Consider the following 15,834-nt stretch of genomic DNA (forward strand, 5'->3'; position numbering starts at 1 on the left):
GAAGGGGAAATCTATAGATCATAAGGTTATATATCAGCAGTGTGACGAGGTTCCTGTCACCTAGTTTGCATATTCCTTATCAATATGAGTTTTCTCTTTTTTTTTCTTTTACCCCATGTTAGATATAGCTTGTGAGCAAACACATTTGAAGTATATACTGTTTCAATGTTATCCTAAGAGTACAGGATATTGACTTGATTATTGATGTATTATTACTTTGGATTTTGATCGATATCTACCCATATCCCAACTGTACAAATTGTGGACTTGATTTTTGATATAATGCCATACTTAACCTTCAATAACACAAGTTTAAAAAAAAAAAAAAAAAAAAAAAGAACTACAATAAAACATAAATAAAAAAAAAAAGTAAAAACAGAATTCCAACATGAAACAATTTGGCAGAAATTTTTCCCAAACATACATAATGCCTTTGCAAGATTGTTGTTTGACTATAAAAAATAGTCGACAACTGAATATTAACACTTGTGCGTACATATGAAAGGTAAAGTGCAAGGGCATATCGAGTCTTCTGGTGAGTGCTGTTAGCAGACGTCTGTGCTTTGGTCCACGACAAGGCTCTTCTGTTTGTTGGTACTTCGGTTCTTTATGTTATCGATATCTTTCAAAGATGGAAAAAATCTTCTCCGTGAGTTGATGGGAAGGTCTTGCTCCACAAAAAGCTCAACGCGGACAAAATGGTCAAGTAGTGTTTTAATGTCTCGCCTGTTGCGGACTCCGCTTTCAAATAATTCTGTGATCTTCTTAACTATTCTTGGGTCAATTTTTTCCTTTGCATGAGCCACCTAAAAATATAGGGACATTTTATAAATTAGCATTAAAAGAAATAATCGTCAAAAAAACAAAACAAAAACAAGCAATAGCATAACCCTATAATAAAATTGACCATATAATGGCAAGTTCTGCGTGCCGCTTTTTCATTGTAATGGACGACATAACTTACATTTCCGTCTACAGGATGGTTCATATGATGCGAAATATGTGGAAAAAGAATTGTGTAGCTGTGGATCGACCGGATATTTGTCTCTAATGAACTTTTGATTTTCTTTGCCGCCTCACCCCTTCGCCACGATGTTTTCTTTTCAATCTATAAGCAGAAAAAAAATTGGTCCAGTCAAACAGTAGTTTATTTTTTATGATTGTGATAGCGGAAAATGTAAATTTATGATGTTTAATTTTCTATCTGCAAGGCCCAAGTTTGCTTGAGCATTTTAAAGGGAACCTGACAGCAGTTATTGACCCTAGGAACAAATGCCACCACCTTTAATTGTTCCTTTGCTGCATTCCACAAACTTGTCTATCAGCGCCTGACTTCCAAAAATTCCATTTGATTTGCTCCTGCGTTGTATGTAAATTATGGTGGTCATGTCCGATGGGCGCCCTCGCTGCAGAGTCTGTCCCTCCTCTCTGCTCCTAATCGCGTCCTCTTAAATTTGATTCATATGGATGGGGCATCCTGAGTCATCCACATAGTGAACCGAGATCTTGCACCTGCACAGTAGCCTTGCAGGCGCACTCTGCTCTGCCCTGCCCTTCGGAGAGCAGAACATTACTCCGCTAGTGCCGAGGGACGTCATTACAATATCATCCTGATTTTGGCACTTGCTCAGTAGTGATCTGTGCTCTGCCCACAGCAGGACAGAGCAGAGTGCGCCTGCCTGCAAGGCTACTGCGCATGCGCGAGATCTTGGCTCATTATGGTGAGGATGCATCATCCACATCAATCAAAGCTGGAGGATGCGATTAGGAGCAAAGCGGAGGGAGAGACTCCATCGAATGTGTAACACAGCCTTAGCACTATCACTGTATACAGCAGGCTCAAGAGCTGAGCCCTCTCTATGCAGTGCAAGCAGCGGCGGTGTTACATAGTCAACACCTAACAGGAACTGAGGCAATCAGTGCTATGTCTGATTGGGTTAATTTAACCTCTTAAATGCCACTGTTAAGTGCAGCCTTTGTATTTGATGTCACAGGTCTTACGCTGTATGCAATATTCCGCATGGTGTGTATTGCAATAGAAAAATTGCTCTATATTGCGATCGATTGTTATCGAGATACAATACTTTTTATTTTATATTTGTTAAATTACCGACTAAAAGGTGGAATATTGCCCGGGCAATCAAGCAAGTTCAAGTTCTCTAGTGGGACTAATTAAGAAATCTAAATAAACATAATAAAAATGTAAAAAAATTGGAGTTTTTTTTACCTCAGCAGTTACTCCAAAGATGGAAGAATAAAAAGAAGATTTTGGGTACTCACTGTAAAATCTCTTTCTCAGAGCCTTCATTGGGGGACACAGGATACCATGGGTGTTTGCTGCTGGCTCTAGGAGACTGACACTATGCTGTAGAAAAAAAACTTAGCTCCTCCCCAGTAGTAAACACCCCCTGACCGGAGCTGAGGAGATCAGTTTATGCTTAGTATCTATAGGAGGTGGACAGTAGAGGTGCTGCTCTCAGGTTTGTATTGTGTTTTATTAATCTTTTCCCTTTTTCTTTCAGACACAGCTCATCGGGAAGACTGGGTATAATTGATTACCCAACTGTCCCAACCTAGACCGGATGCACGGTGTGGGGTCCGCCCGCCACTTACTGTTTCCTTCCGTGTCTGTCTGGCAGGACCCCAGCCTCTCCAACACAGAAGAGTATTCGAGGCACATCTGCGTACAGTAAAAGATGAGGACACTGGTGGAGGGTCCTGCCCCCCCCCCCTCCCCAACTCTCTCGCTCCAGAGCTTAATTGAGGGGTAGGTAGACGAAGACGGTACTGAGGATAGAGAGGTACCCCCTCCAATCGCCGTCAACTACGTCCGGGACGACTGCCAATGGGGTCTTCGTTCGCTTCCTCCAGGATGGATCATGCCGGGATCTCGAAGATAAGCCAGGGCCTTCAAGACAGGTACTCAACCCTGTCCCGTTTATATATAATTTCAGAGCCCCTTCTCCCACACTAACTCCCATCGACAGTCATTCCGGGCGTAGTCGAGGGGCAACTGGAGACGGTACCTCTCCATCCTCTGTACCGTCTTAGTCTACGTACCTTACTATCAAGCTCTGGAGCGAGAGAGTTGGGGAGGGGAAGCAGGACCGTCCACCAGTGTCCTCGTCTTTTACTGTATGCGGATACGTTTCAAATATTCTTATGTGTTGGAGGGGCTGGGGTCCTGCCAGACAGACACATAAGGAAACAGTAAGTGGCGGGTAGACCCCACACTCTGCAACCGGTCTAGGCGGGAGAGTTGGGTAATCAATTATACCCAGTCGTCCCGACGAGCAGTTTCTGAAAGAAAAAGGGAAAAGATTAGTAAACAACAACAATACAAACCTGAGGGGCTGAGAGCAGCCCCAAGTACCCACCTCCTGTGGACACTCAGCATAAACTGATCTCCTCAGCTCCGGTAAGTGGGTGTATACTACTGGGGAGGAGCCAACCTTTCTCTGACGCCTCATTGGGGGACACAGGACCATGGGTGTTATGCTGCCTATCCATAGGAGGACACTAAGTAGATGCAAAAGCATAGCTCCTCCTCTGCAGTATACACCCCCTGGCCGGGCCAGGCAAGCTCAGTTTTAGCTTAGTGTCTGTAGGAGGCACTTCCTTTCAAGGTTTGTTATTTTTTGAGGGCGACGGTTTCCTTTTGGGACCGATCTCCCACTACCATCAACGGGCGGGAATGTGGAGTGTCGCCTCCACGTACCCCCTCCTGCGACGCTGGATCCTGGGCTGGACGACGGGTTCCACAGACACCGATTTTCCAAAGCCCAGGGTAGAGGCCTGTGCCCCTATAGCCCAATTCCTCAGCCCCTCTTTGCAGGCTCTGAGTTGAAGATGGCACCAATTCCTCAGCCCCTCTTTGCAGGCTCTGAGTTGAATATGACACCAGCAAGCTGACTCTGCTATTTTCACTGCCTGGACGGAAGCAGTGTTTTAAGCTGAGATCCCCCTGACTGGTTTCCCAGACAAAGGGAGAAAAGACGCTGCCGGGAAGGCCCCCAGGACATTTACAGTATTTATTATGTGCAGGAGGAGAGCCCCCAAGGATCCTGCACACACAGTGTTAACTTTTCTCTAGCTTGCTGGCTGGAGGAGGGGGAAGTCCCTCGCTGTTTGCAGAAAGTCCTGCAGATAATTTCCTGGTGGCAGGAGGAGGGCCCAGGGCTCACGGACTCATGCTCTTTTATTTGCTCTGTTTATTTGCTCTAGCAGAAAAGCCGGCTGCTAACCACCAGTGACAAGCTGTGTGCTGACTGGAGGGAGAGGGAGGAAAACTATCAGAAGCTCCCTTCCCGCCGTTTTTTTACTACCCACAGCAGGGGGGGGCACACTGACTTCATCTTCCCGCTCTTTTAGCGATAAGCCCCGCCCCCCCAGGAAAGCGTGCGAAGATCTCCATAGAGCTTACTCCTTCCTGAGGACAGGGCCATCGGCTGATTCTGGTGAGGTACTGCTTCACTTGTAGCTCTGCTGACCATTGCTCCCCCTCCTGGCATACTCCTATTAGGAACATGCAGAAATCTAAGGGCACTAAGAGTGCTAAGGAACACATAGTCTATTATTCATCCTGCACTGCCTGCCATGCTGAGCTACCACGGAAACACATCTCTTCTCTCTGTGAGTCCTGTGCCCCTATATCCCCCCAAGACCCCCCCGCCATCACCGCCGCAACCGTCAGCCCAGAGCCTAGGGCTCCCAGCCACCGGAATGGACACAGTTTCTGTCCCAATCCATGGAAAAACTGTCACAGAAACTGGTGCTGGCTATGCAATGTCGTCCTCCACACCCTTTTGGGTCCCTGGACGGAACGCAGCCTGAGGATACCCCTATGGAGGATCCTTCTAAGGTAATCCGGGCACATACTTCACCGGTTGCAGGGATCAGGAAGAAGAGCACACGGCCGGGTGTCTCCAGCGGGCTCTCCCTCGGGAGCACACAGGGCAGGCTCTCCCACACGCTCCACGGCTTCTGAAGAGCTGGAGGAGGGAGAATGCAGTTTATACCAAGAGGATTCCTTGGTTTCAGCCTCCCCAGATGATCAAACTGCAATAGACTCCCTTATAGCAGCAATCAACCAAACTCTGCATGTGGAGGATCCCCCATCCACTACCACTGACCATGTGGTCTCCTTTAAGAGGGCAAGGAAACCCCAAAAAGGTTTTTCGCTGATAACCCTAAGTTTCAGGATATCCTCACAAAGCAAAGGGAGAAGCCTGACAGGTGTTTCGGTAACCGAAAACTCATGGAGTCCCAGTACCCTTTTGCCTCACCTGCCCCTAAGGGCTGGGCCGATCCGCCCTCGGTCGACCCCCCTGGTCTCCCGCTTTGCCACAAAGACGCTCAGACAGACAGGTGAAGCATCTCGCCCGCTCTGCTTTGGAGGCCGCGGGTTCCTCCCTCTCGCCCTCCTTTGCCTCTGTGTGGGTCGCAAAGGCGATCTCGGTCTGGGCAGAATCCCTTAACACTTCGCTTGAGGAATCCCAGTTCCCTCATACCTTCACAGAGGTAACAGCTCAAAATTGCCGCTGCGGCGGAGTACCTCATGCAGGCCTCCATGGACGCTGCTACCTGCGCAGCGTTTGCCGCCTCAAATACCATAGCCATTCGTAGAGCTCTCTGGCTCTGACAATGGCGAGCGGACTCTGCTTCCAAGAAGTCTCTCACGGGCCTCCCCTTTTTTTCCAGACCGATTGTTTGGCGAACGTCTGGACAAGCTCATTTCTGACGCCACGGGAAGAAAAAGTACCTACCTCCCCCACCTGAAGTCCAGGACGACCTTCACCAGACGTCCACAGTCCTCGTTCCGCTCCTTCGGAACTCATTGGTTGGTCGACATCCCGTGCTGTCCCCGCCGCCAGCCGCGGACTACGCAGGGACCGACCTTCTCAGCTCTCCCCGAAACCCACTTCATCATGGCAGCCTAGACCGAAACAGTCCAGGACTAGGGAGACTCGTCCACGACGTTTTCTCCCCTCATGACTCCTTCGGCGCCCCAGAAGACACACTCATTGTAGCAGGTCGACTGCGGCTTTTTTCAATACATCTGGGCTGCCGCCTCAGACGACAAATGGGTGCGAGACCTTGTGTCTTCCGGTTACCAGGACCCGACCCCTGAGTCGGTTCTTTCTCTTAAACCCCCTAAAGTCTCGAAAACAACGCAAAGCTTTTTTCTTAGCAATCCACTCGCTTCAAACAGCAGGAGTGATAATACCTGTCCCAGACGACGTGAAGTTCAGGGGTTTTTATTCCAACCTCTTTGTGGTCCCCAAAAAGGATGGGTCAGTTCGACCCATCCTGGACCTCAAACACCTGAACAAACATGGCACGTACGGAGATTCAGAATGGAGTCCCTAAGGTCAATTATTACATCCATGGTTGAAGGGGAATTCCTCGCCTTAGACATCAAGGACGCGTACCTGCACATACCCATCGCCCCAGATCACCAAAAGTTCCTCCGCTTCGCAGTTCAGGACTCCCACTTTCAATTTCGCAGCTCTACCCTTCGGCCTTGCCACCGCACCAAGGGTCTTCACCAAAGTCATGGCGGCCGCCATAAGCGTCTTTCACGCCAGGGGAGTAGCCGTTCTCCCTTACTTGGACGACCTCCTCATCAAGGCCCCCTCCTTCCGCGACTGCTCAACCAGCGTACAAATCACTGTGGACACCCTATCCCGCTTAGGGTGGCTAGTGAATCTAGACAAATCATCCCCGATCCCATCACGATCCTTCACCTTCCTGGGCATGTCCCTGGACACCCGTCGGTGCTTGATCTATCTCCCCCTGGACAAGGCGATTGCTCTTCAACGAGCGGTACGCTGCCTTCTACGTCCTCCGTCTCACTCCAATCGATTCAGCATGAAGGTGCTCGGCAGGATGGTGGCGGCTATAGAAGCAGTACCCTTTGCTCAAATGCACCTCCGCCCACTGCAGCTAGCCCTTCTAGCGGCCTGGGACAAGAGCCCCTTCTCCCCGGACAGACATCTTCACCTGACGCCTTCAGTCAGGTACGCACTCTGCTGGTGGCTTCGGTCCTCATCCCTATCGAAGGGAAGATCTTTTCTCCCAGTGAACTGGCTGGCCCTGACCACGGACGCCAGCCTCCTAGGCTGGGGAGCAGTGTATCGGCACTACACTGCTCAAGGACGTTGGACGCCTCAGGAGTCTTCCCTACCCATAAACATCCTGGAAATCTGCGCGATCTTCCTCGCGCTCAGGGCATTCTGCCCTCTGCTAGCGGGTCATCAGATTCGAGTCCAATCAGACAATGCGACAGCTGTAGCCTACACCAATCGCCAAGGGGTACACCTGCAGCAAGGCAGCTTAACTTGAGGCCCACAGGATCCTCAGCTAGGCCGAATCGACAGGGTCAGTGATATCAGCGGTACACATACCGGGAGTAGAGAACTGGGCAGCAGACTTCTAAGTCGCCAAGGCCTGGCTGCCGGAGAGTGGTCTCTCCACCCAGAAGTGTTCCTACACATCTGCACTCGCTGGGGTACACCAGACGTGGATCTAATGGCCTCAAGGTTGAACGCAAAGGAACCTGCGTTCATAGGCAGGTCACGCGATCCGCAGTCCATCGGCGCGGATGCTCTAGTCTGCTCCTGGCTCCACTTCCGCCTGCCTTACATATTTCCACCCCTACCTCTGCTGCCGCGGGTAACCAGGCAAATCAAGGTAGAGGGAGTCCCGATGATACTGATAGCACCAGTCCGGCCCAGGCGCGCCTGGTACGCCGAATTAGAACAAATGCTTGTAGACGTACTGTGGCGCCTTCCAGACATCCCAGACTTGCTGACACAAGGGCCCATTTCCCATCAGAACTCCAGAGCCCTGAAGCTGACGGCATGGCCATTGAGACCTGGGTATTAACAAGAGCAGGATTCTCCCCCGCGGTTATCTCCACCATGATCAGCGCCCGAAAGCCTGCTTCATCCTGCATTTACTACCGTACGTGGAAAATCTTCCTTTCATGGTGCAGGGAAACTAACGTCCAGCCTCTGCCACTGGCCATCCCCAGAATTCTCGATTTTCTGCAGATTGGCTCTCAGTTCCCTTAAAGGGCAGGTCTCAGCGCTCTCAATCTTCTACCAATGCCGACTGGCTCAAAGAACGCAGGTCAAGACCTTCCTCCAGGGCGTTTCCCATCTAGTTCCCCCGTAAAAAACGGCCGCTGGAACCATGGGACCTCAATCTTGTTCTGGACGGTCTCCAGAGGTCCTCCTTTGAACCTCTCAAGGAATCCTCCCTTGTTTTTCTGTCCTGGAAGGTAACGTTCCTGGTGGAAATTACGTCCATCAGACGGGTTTCGGAGCTAGCAGCACTCTCTTGCCGCGAGCCTTTTCTGATTTTTCACCAGGACAAGGTGTTTCTGCGCCCTCTTCCGGATTTTCTTCCAAAGGTTCCTAACCCGTTTCATTTGAAAGAGGACATTCTTCTGCCATCCTTTGGTCCACACCCAGTTCATAGGGTGGAAAGATCTCTGCATTCGTTAGACCTCGTCAGAGTTCTCAGATATTACATATCCAGGACAGCCCCCATTAGGAAAACGGACTCTTGTTCGTCATTCCTGAGGGGCCTAAGAAGGGACAGGCAACTTCAAAGGCGACTCTGGCTCGCTGGATCGCTCTGCGATCCAGGAAGTCTACCGCTTGCAACTCAAGCCCATTCCTAGTGGGCTACGGGCTCATTCCACGCGAATAGTTGGCGCTTCGTGGGCCATTCGGCATCAGGCTTCAGTGGAACAGGTGTGTAAGGCTGCGACCTGGTCTAGCCTACATACGTTTTCAAAGCATTACAGAGTCCATACCCAGGTTTCAGCTGAGGCAAATCTGGGTAGGACAATTCTGCAAAAGGCAGTGGAGCACCTTCTCTCAGTAGGTGCTCCAGGCTGTCTGGGACTGGTTCCTAGTCCTTGGGTTGCGTTGTCTTGTTTTTATTTTTCCCACCCATGGACTGATTTAGGACGTCCCATGGTCCTGTGTCCCCCAATGAGGCGTCAGAGAAAAACGGATTTTGTGTACTCACCGTAAAATCGTTTTCTCTTAGTCATCATTGGGGGACACAGCACCCACCCTGTTCCCCTGTTGGGCCTTGGTTCTCTCAGTACCTTATTTTGTTATGACTCTTTTTTTCCTCATGTTCCTCTGTTGAGGTAAGTTTTTACTGTTTTTTTCTCCTACTGCTTGTGTACTAAAACTGAGTTTGCCTGGCCCGGCCAGGGGGTGTATACTGCAGAGGAGGAGCTATGCTTTTGCATCTACTTAGTGTCCTCCTATGGATAGGCAGCATAACACCCATGGTCCTGTGTCCCCCAATGATGGCTAAGAGAAAAAGAGAATTTTGTTTACTTACCGTAAATTCTTTTTCTTATAGTTCCGTATTGGGAGACCCAGACAATGGGGTGTATAGCTTCTGCCTCCGGAGGACACACAAAGTACTACACTCAAAAGTGTAGCTCCTCCCTCTGAGCTTATACACCCCCTGGAGAACCAGATCTAGCCAGTTTAGTGCAAAAGCTGAAGGAGAATAGCCACCCACAAGTAAAAACAGAGCAAGAACCGGAACAACCGGAGACTCTGTCCACGACAACAGCCGGTGATAACACGCGGAACAAGAAATTGCCAACAGGCAACAGGGAGGGTGCTGGGTCTCCCAATACGGAACTATAAGAAAAAGAATTTACGGTAAGTAAACAAAATTCTCTTTTTCTTTATCGTTCCTATGGGAGACCCAGACAATGGGACGTCTCAAAGCAGTCCATGGGTGGGAAATAAACAGAAAAACTAAGAAGTAGGCGGAGCCTAACTTCACAAATGGGCGACAGCCGCCTGAAGGATGCGTCTGCCCAAGCTCCCATATGCCGAAGCATGAGCATGCTCTTGGTAGTGCTTTGAAAAGGTATGCAGGCTAGTCCAAGTGGCAGCCTGACAGACTTGCTGAGCCGTAGCCTGGTGCCTGAAAGCCCAAGAGGCACCGACAGCTCTGGTCGAGTGTGCCTTGATCCCCGGGGAGGCACCTGAGAACACTGGTAGGCATCCGAAATGGTCGACCTAATCCAACGGGTTAAGGTCGGCTTAGAAGCAGAGAGGCCCTTACGCCGACCTGTGGTTAGCACAAAAAGAGAGTAGAGGTGCGAGACACATAGATCCGGAGAGCACGCACCAGATCCAGAGTATGCAAAGCTTTTTCAAAGCGATGAACAGGAGCCGGACAAAAGGAAGGTAAGGTAATGTCCTGGTTAAGGTGGAAAGGAGAGACCACCTTAGGAAGAAAGTCCGGAGTCGGACGGAGAACCACCTTGTCTTGATGAAAAACCAAAAAAGGTGACTCCGAAGAGAGCGCAGCCAAATCAGAGACTCTCCTGAGGGAAGTTATGGCCACTAGAAAGACCACTTTCTGTGAAAGACGAAACAAAGAAACCTCCCTAAGAGGCTCAAAGGGGGGTTTCTGCAAAACCGTGAGAACCAAATTGAGGTCCCAGGGATCCAAGGGCCGCCGGTAAGGCGGAATGATGTGAGACGCGCCCTGCAAGAAGGTGCGGACCTGAGCCAGCCGGGCGATATGCCGCTGGAACAGCACTGACAGAGCCGAGACTTGTCCCTTGAGAGAGTTGAGGGACAGTCCCAGCTGCAGACCGGACTGTAGAAAGGACAGAAAGGTCGGCAAGGAGAAAGGCCAAGGAGGATGGCCGGAAGAGCGACACCAGGAGAGGAAAATTTTCCACGTCCTGTGATAGATCCTGGCAGAGGAAGACTTATGGGCCCGAGTCATAGTGGAGATGACCTCAGGGGGGTTACCAGAAGCCGTCAAGATCCAGGACTCAAGAGCCACGCCGTCAATCTGAGAGCCGCAGAATTCTGGCGGAAAAACGGACCTTGTGAGAGAAGGTCTGGACGGTCCGGAAGATGCCACGGCACCTCTACGGACAGATGGAGCAGGTCTGGGTACCAAGCTCGCCTGGGCCAGTCCGGTGCAATGAGGATGACTCGACGGCCCTCCATTCTGATCTTGCGCAGAACTCTGGGCAAGAGAGCTAGAGGGGGAAACACGTAGGACAGACGAAACTGGGACCAGTCTTGAACCAGAGCGTCCGCGGCGAATGCCTGAGGATCGTGGGAGCGAGCCACGTAAACCGAAACCTTGTTGTTGTGACGGGATGCCATTAGGTCCACGTCCGGAGTGCCCCACTTGCGGCAGATTGACTGAAACACTGCCGGATGCAGGGACCACTCACCACTGTCCACGGTTTGACGGCTGAGATAATCTGCCTCCCAGTTTTCCACGCCTGGGATGTGGACTGCGGATATGGTGGACTTGGAGTCCTCCGTCCATTGAAGAATGCGTTGGACCTCCAACATTGTCAGGCGGCTGCGTGTCCCGCCTTGGTGATTGATGTAGGCAACCGCTGTCGCGTTGTCTGACTGGACTCGGATGTGCTTGCCCGCCAATAGGTGGTGAAAAGCTAGGAGAGCCAGAAGTACGGCTCTGGTTTCCAGCACATTGATCGAGAGGGCTGACTCGGACGGAGTCCAAGTGCCCTGCGCTCGGTGGTGGAGACATACCGCTCCCCAGCCGGATAGACTGGCATCCGTGGTGAGGATCACCCAGGACGGGGCCAGGAAGGAGCGCCCCTGAGACAGAGAGAGGGGCCGAAGCCACCACTGAAGAGAGCTCCTGGTCTGTGGCGACAGAGCCACTAACCTGTGCAAGGAGGAAGGCCGCTTGTCCCAACAGCGGAGAATGTCCAGCTGCAGTGGACGCAGATGGAACTGGGCAAAGGGAACAGCCTCCATTGACGCCACTATCTGACCCAGCACCTGCATCAGGTGCTTGATGGAATAACGGCGGGGCCTCAGCAGAGAGCGCACCGCCAGTTGGAGGGACTGCTGTTTGATTAAGGGCAACTTCACAAATGCCGGCAGAGTCTCGAACTGCATCCCTAGGTACGTGAGCCTGTGGGTCGGAGTCAGAGTGGATTTGGGCAGATTGACAAGCCACCCGAATTGGGCTAGAGTGGCAAGAGTGAGCGAGACACTCCGTTGACAGTCTGCGCTGGATGAAGCCTTGACTAGAAGGTCGTCCAGGTAAGGAATCACTGCCAACCCCTGGAGGTGCAGAACCGCAACCACTGCTGTCATGACCTTGGTGAATACCCGAGGGGCCGTGGCTAACCCGAAGGGGAGAGCCACGAATTGGAAATGTTCCTCTCCGATTGCAAAACGTAGCCAACGCTGGTGTGAAACTGCAATTGGCACATGCAGATAGTCATCTCTGATGTCGATGGATGCCAGGAAATCCCCTTGGGTCATTGAGGCAATGACTGACCGCAGAGACTCCATGCGAAAATGCCGCACCTGAACAGGCTTGTTGAGAAGCTTGAGATCCAGGATGGGCCGGAAGGAACCGTCCTTTTTGGGGACTAGGAAGAGATTTGAGTAGAAACCTCTGAACCGTTCCCGGGCGGGAACCGGTACAATTACTCCTGCAAGGATGCCACGGCCTGAGAGAAGGCGGCGGCCTTGGAGCAGGGGGGAGTTGAGAGAAAAAATCTGTTTGGCGGGCTGGAAGAGAATTCTATCCTGTAGCCGTGGGAGATGATATCCCGCACCCACTGATCGGAGACGTGTTGAAACCAGACGTCGCCAAAGTGGGAGAGCCTGCCACCGACTAAGGACGTTGCTGGCGCGGACAGATAGTCAAGAGGAGGCTGCCTTAGTGGCAGCAGCTCCTGCGGTCTTCTGTGGACGCGCTTTTGTGCGCCAGTTGGATTTTTGGTCCTTGGCTGAGTTAGTGGACGAGGCCGAAGGCTTAGAGGACGACCAGTTGGAGGAACGAAAGGAACGAAACCTCGACTGATTCCTACCCTGGACAGGTTTCCTGGTTTTGGTTTGTGGCATGGAAGTACTCTTCCCGCCAGTAGCTTCCTTAATAATTTCATCCAGCTGTTCACCGAACAGCTGGGACCCAGCAAAAGGGAGCCCAGCAAGGTACTTCTTAGAAGAAGCATCTGCCTTCCACTCTCGAAGCCACAAGATCCTGTGGATAACGAGGGAATTAGCCGAAGCCACCGCAGTGCGGTGAGAAGCCTCCAGCATGGCAGACATGGCATAGGATGAAAAAGCTGAAGCTTGGGAAGTTAAGGTAACCATTTCGGGCATAGATTCCCTGGCGAGGGAATGCATCCCCTCCAGAGAAGCAGAGATGGCTTTGAGAGCCCACACTGCTACAAAAGTCGGGGAGAACGAGGCCCCTGCCGCCTCATATACAGATTTGGCCAGAAGGACAACCTGGCGGTCAGTGGAATCCTTTAGAGAGGTGCCATCAGCCACTGATACAACGGTCCGGGCTGAGAGTCTAGACACCGGGGGGTCCACCTTTGGTGAATGAGCCCACTCCTTGACCACCTCAGGTGGAAAGGGAAAACGGTCATCAGAACCACGCTTTGGGAAGCGTTTGTCAGGACAGGCCCTAGGCTTGGTCACAGCGGCCTGAAAACTGGAGTGGTTAAAGAACACACTCTTTGTCCTCTTAGGCGAGGTAAACTGGTGCTTTTCTGCCAGAGAGGGTTGTTCCTCTGATACTGGCGGATTGAGATCCAGTACAGAATTAATGGACGCAATCAAATCACTAACATCTGAGTCACTTTCGGACAGATCAATGGGGCACATGGAGTTAGCCTCCGAGCCCCCTGTAAAGGCATCCTCCTCGTCCTGCGAGTCAGCTTCTGAAACAGAGCCGCGGGACGAGGAAGGAGAGGGAGCCCTGCGTCTCCTCTTAGAAGGACGGGGTCTGGGACCAGATGATGAATCCTCTGTGAGCTCCGGTCCTGAGAGAGCCCTAGCAGCAGAGGCACCATGTGAAGGGGGCTGATGCATGTTCAGCAAAGTCCTGGACAGAAGTCCCATGGAGTCGGCAAAAGACCTAGAAAAGGATTCTACCCAAGCCGGGGGTTCAGCCACAGGAGCCGGAGCAGCCTGAGAGACCACTGGGGGTGCGATTCCAGGCTGAGGCATCGTCAGGTTAGAGCAGGCATCACAATGTGGATAGGTGCTCGGTTCAGGCAGTAGGAGCTTACATGCAGCGCATACTGAATACAGCTTTGGAGCCTTGCTCCTCGTGTGAGACATGCTGCTGGAGTGGAGGCTCTGCCAGAATGACCCACAGAGAGTATATACAGAGGTCCACAACCAGAGGTTGTGGCTTACCAGACCGCTGGAGCGGTTGTTGTGTGCCCTCCAGATCCAGAAGCCCGGACCCCCAAGCACCTCAGCAGGGATGCTGCAGACCAGTGCTGATCGCAGGGAAAATGCTGAGAAAATGGCCGCCGGAGCGAAGAGAGGGGGCGGGACTTACTCTGGGAGCGGGATCTGGAGGGCCATAGAGACTTACAGGGGAGGAGACATGTACTCAGTGAAGAGTGTCCCTCCCCTGTGCAGAACGGCCGCTGGGCGGAGCCGCGCTGTCCCTCTGCATGAATGACATGCGAGGGCAGTGAAACCGAAACTAGGCCTCCGGCGAAGCCGGGGCCTAAATTTGAGCGGTGCGGCCGGCGCGCAGGCACCATCGGCGTGGTTCTCAGGCGACAGCCAGAGAACCCGTTGGAAATGTCATAAAACACACTCAGCACACTCTCCCACAACAATAAAGTACAGGGACCCACAATATATAAACGTCTCAGGTACTTAGCTTGCTGAGACGCAGGGTTCCAAGTCCCTGGGGATGAGTGCTCCGGTCCAGCAGGATCCTGAAGGGCTGCGGATGGAGACCGGTCTCCTGCCAAGCATGGAGAACCGTGCTGGCTCCCACTTCAAGCCAGAGCCCAGGAGGGATGGTGAAGGAGCACGGCATGTAAGGCTCCAGCCTTGGAATCAACCTTAACAGCACCGCCGACACAGTGGGGTGAGAAGGGACATGCCGGGGGTCCAGACTTGGACCCGCTTTTCTTCAAACTCTTTCCAAAAATCAAAAATCAGATGAGAATGCATGTGTGGATGTATGCCTCCTGAACACAAAGCGATAAACTGGCTAGATCTGGTTCTCCAGGGGGTGTATAAGCTCAGAGGGAGGAGCTACACTTTTGAGTGAAGTACTTTGTGTGTCCTCCGGAGGCAGAAGCTATACACCCCATTGTCTGGGTCTCCCATAGGAACGATAAAGAAAACAATTTTACGGTGAGTACACAAAAATCCGTTTTTTTCTCTACAGCATAGTGTCAGCCTCCTAGAGCCAACAGCATACACCCATGGTATCTTGTGTCCCCAAATGAAGTGATAGAGAAAAAAAAGTGTTTTTCTTCTTCACTATTTCAGAGTTTGACAGTGAGCATGTGAACGTATAGATCACCATATGGCGTCAGTAACATTGCCTGGGTTGCCCCTCGGGCTGCTCGCTTCATCTTCTGCCAGAAGTGAAACATGAACACTACAAAGAATCAGAAGCTGCAGTGGTCACACATGATCCAGGCTAGATAAAAGGAGAAGCAGCGGGGGGCCTGGGCAGTGATATGGAACACATCGGGGGATTGATAAGTGAGTATACAGTTTTTATACTGGTGAATTAATAAGTGAGTATACTTTTTATTGGTGGATTGATGAGTGAGTATACATTTTTTTTTTTTGTTGGTGGATTGATAAGTGAGTATACTTTTTATTGGTGTATTGATAAGTGAGTATACTTTTTTTTATTGGTGGATTGATAAGTGAGTATACAATTTTTTTCTTACATTTTCAGATCATGCTAGGCGTTTTAATAAATAGATAACTAAATAAAGCATTGTGCCTTTTCAATGCATTAAGGCCACAGATAATTACAAGATTC

At 51.2% G+C, this 15,834-nt stretch overlaps 1 protein-coding gene across 6 annotated transcripts in view; it reads right to left on the bottom strand.

Moving 5' to 3' along the window:
* Positions 1–391: 391 nt before the first annotated feature.
* LOC142256862 (uncharacterized) overlaps positions 392–15,834 on the bottom strand; it is a 130,637-nt gene continuing 115,194 nt past the window's right edge. For all 6 annotated transcript variants that reach the window (XM_075328804.1, XM_075328802.1, XM_075328803.1 and 3 more), the window contains 2 exons: positions 965–1,108; positions 392–806 (listed from right to left, as the gene is read on the bottom strand). In XM_075328804.1, the coding sequence (XP_075184919.1) occupies positions 546–806; positions 965–1,108 (405 nt within the window). In that variant the 3' untranslated portion in view covers positions 392–545. The remainder of the gene's footprint in view (positions 807–964; positions 1,109–15,834) is intronic.

The sequence above is a fragment of the Anomaloglossus baeobatrachus genome, chromosome 11 (assembly GCF_048569485.1).
Source record: "Anomaloglossus baeobatrachus isolate aAnoBae1 chromosome 11, aAnoBae1.hap1, whole genome shotgun sequence".
Classification (NCBI taxonomy): Eukaryota; Metazoa; Chordata; class Amphibia; order Anura; family Aromobatidae; genus Anomaloglossus; species Anomaloglossus baeobatrachus.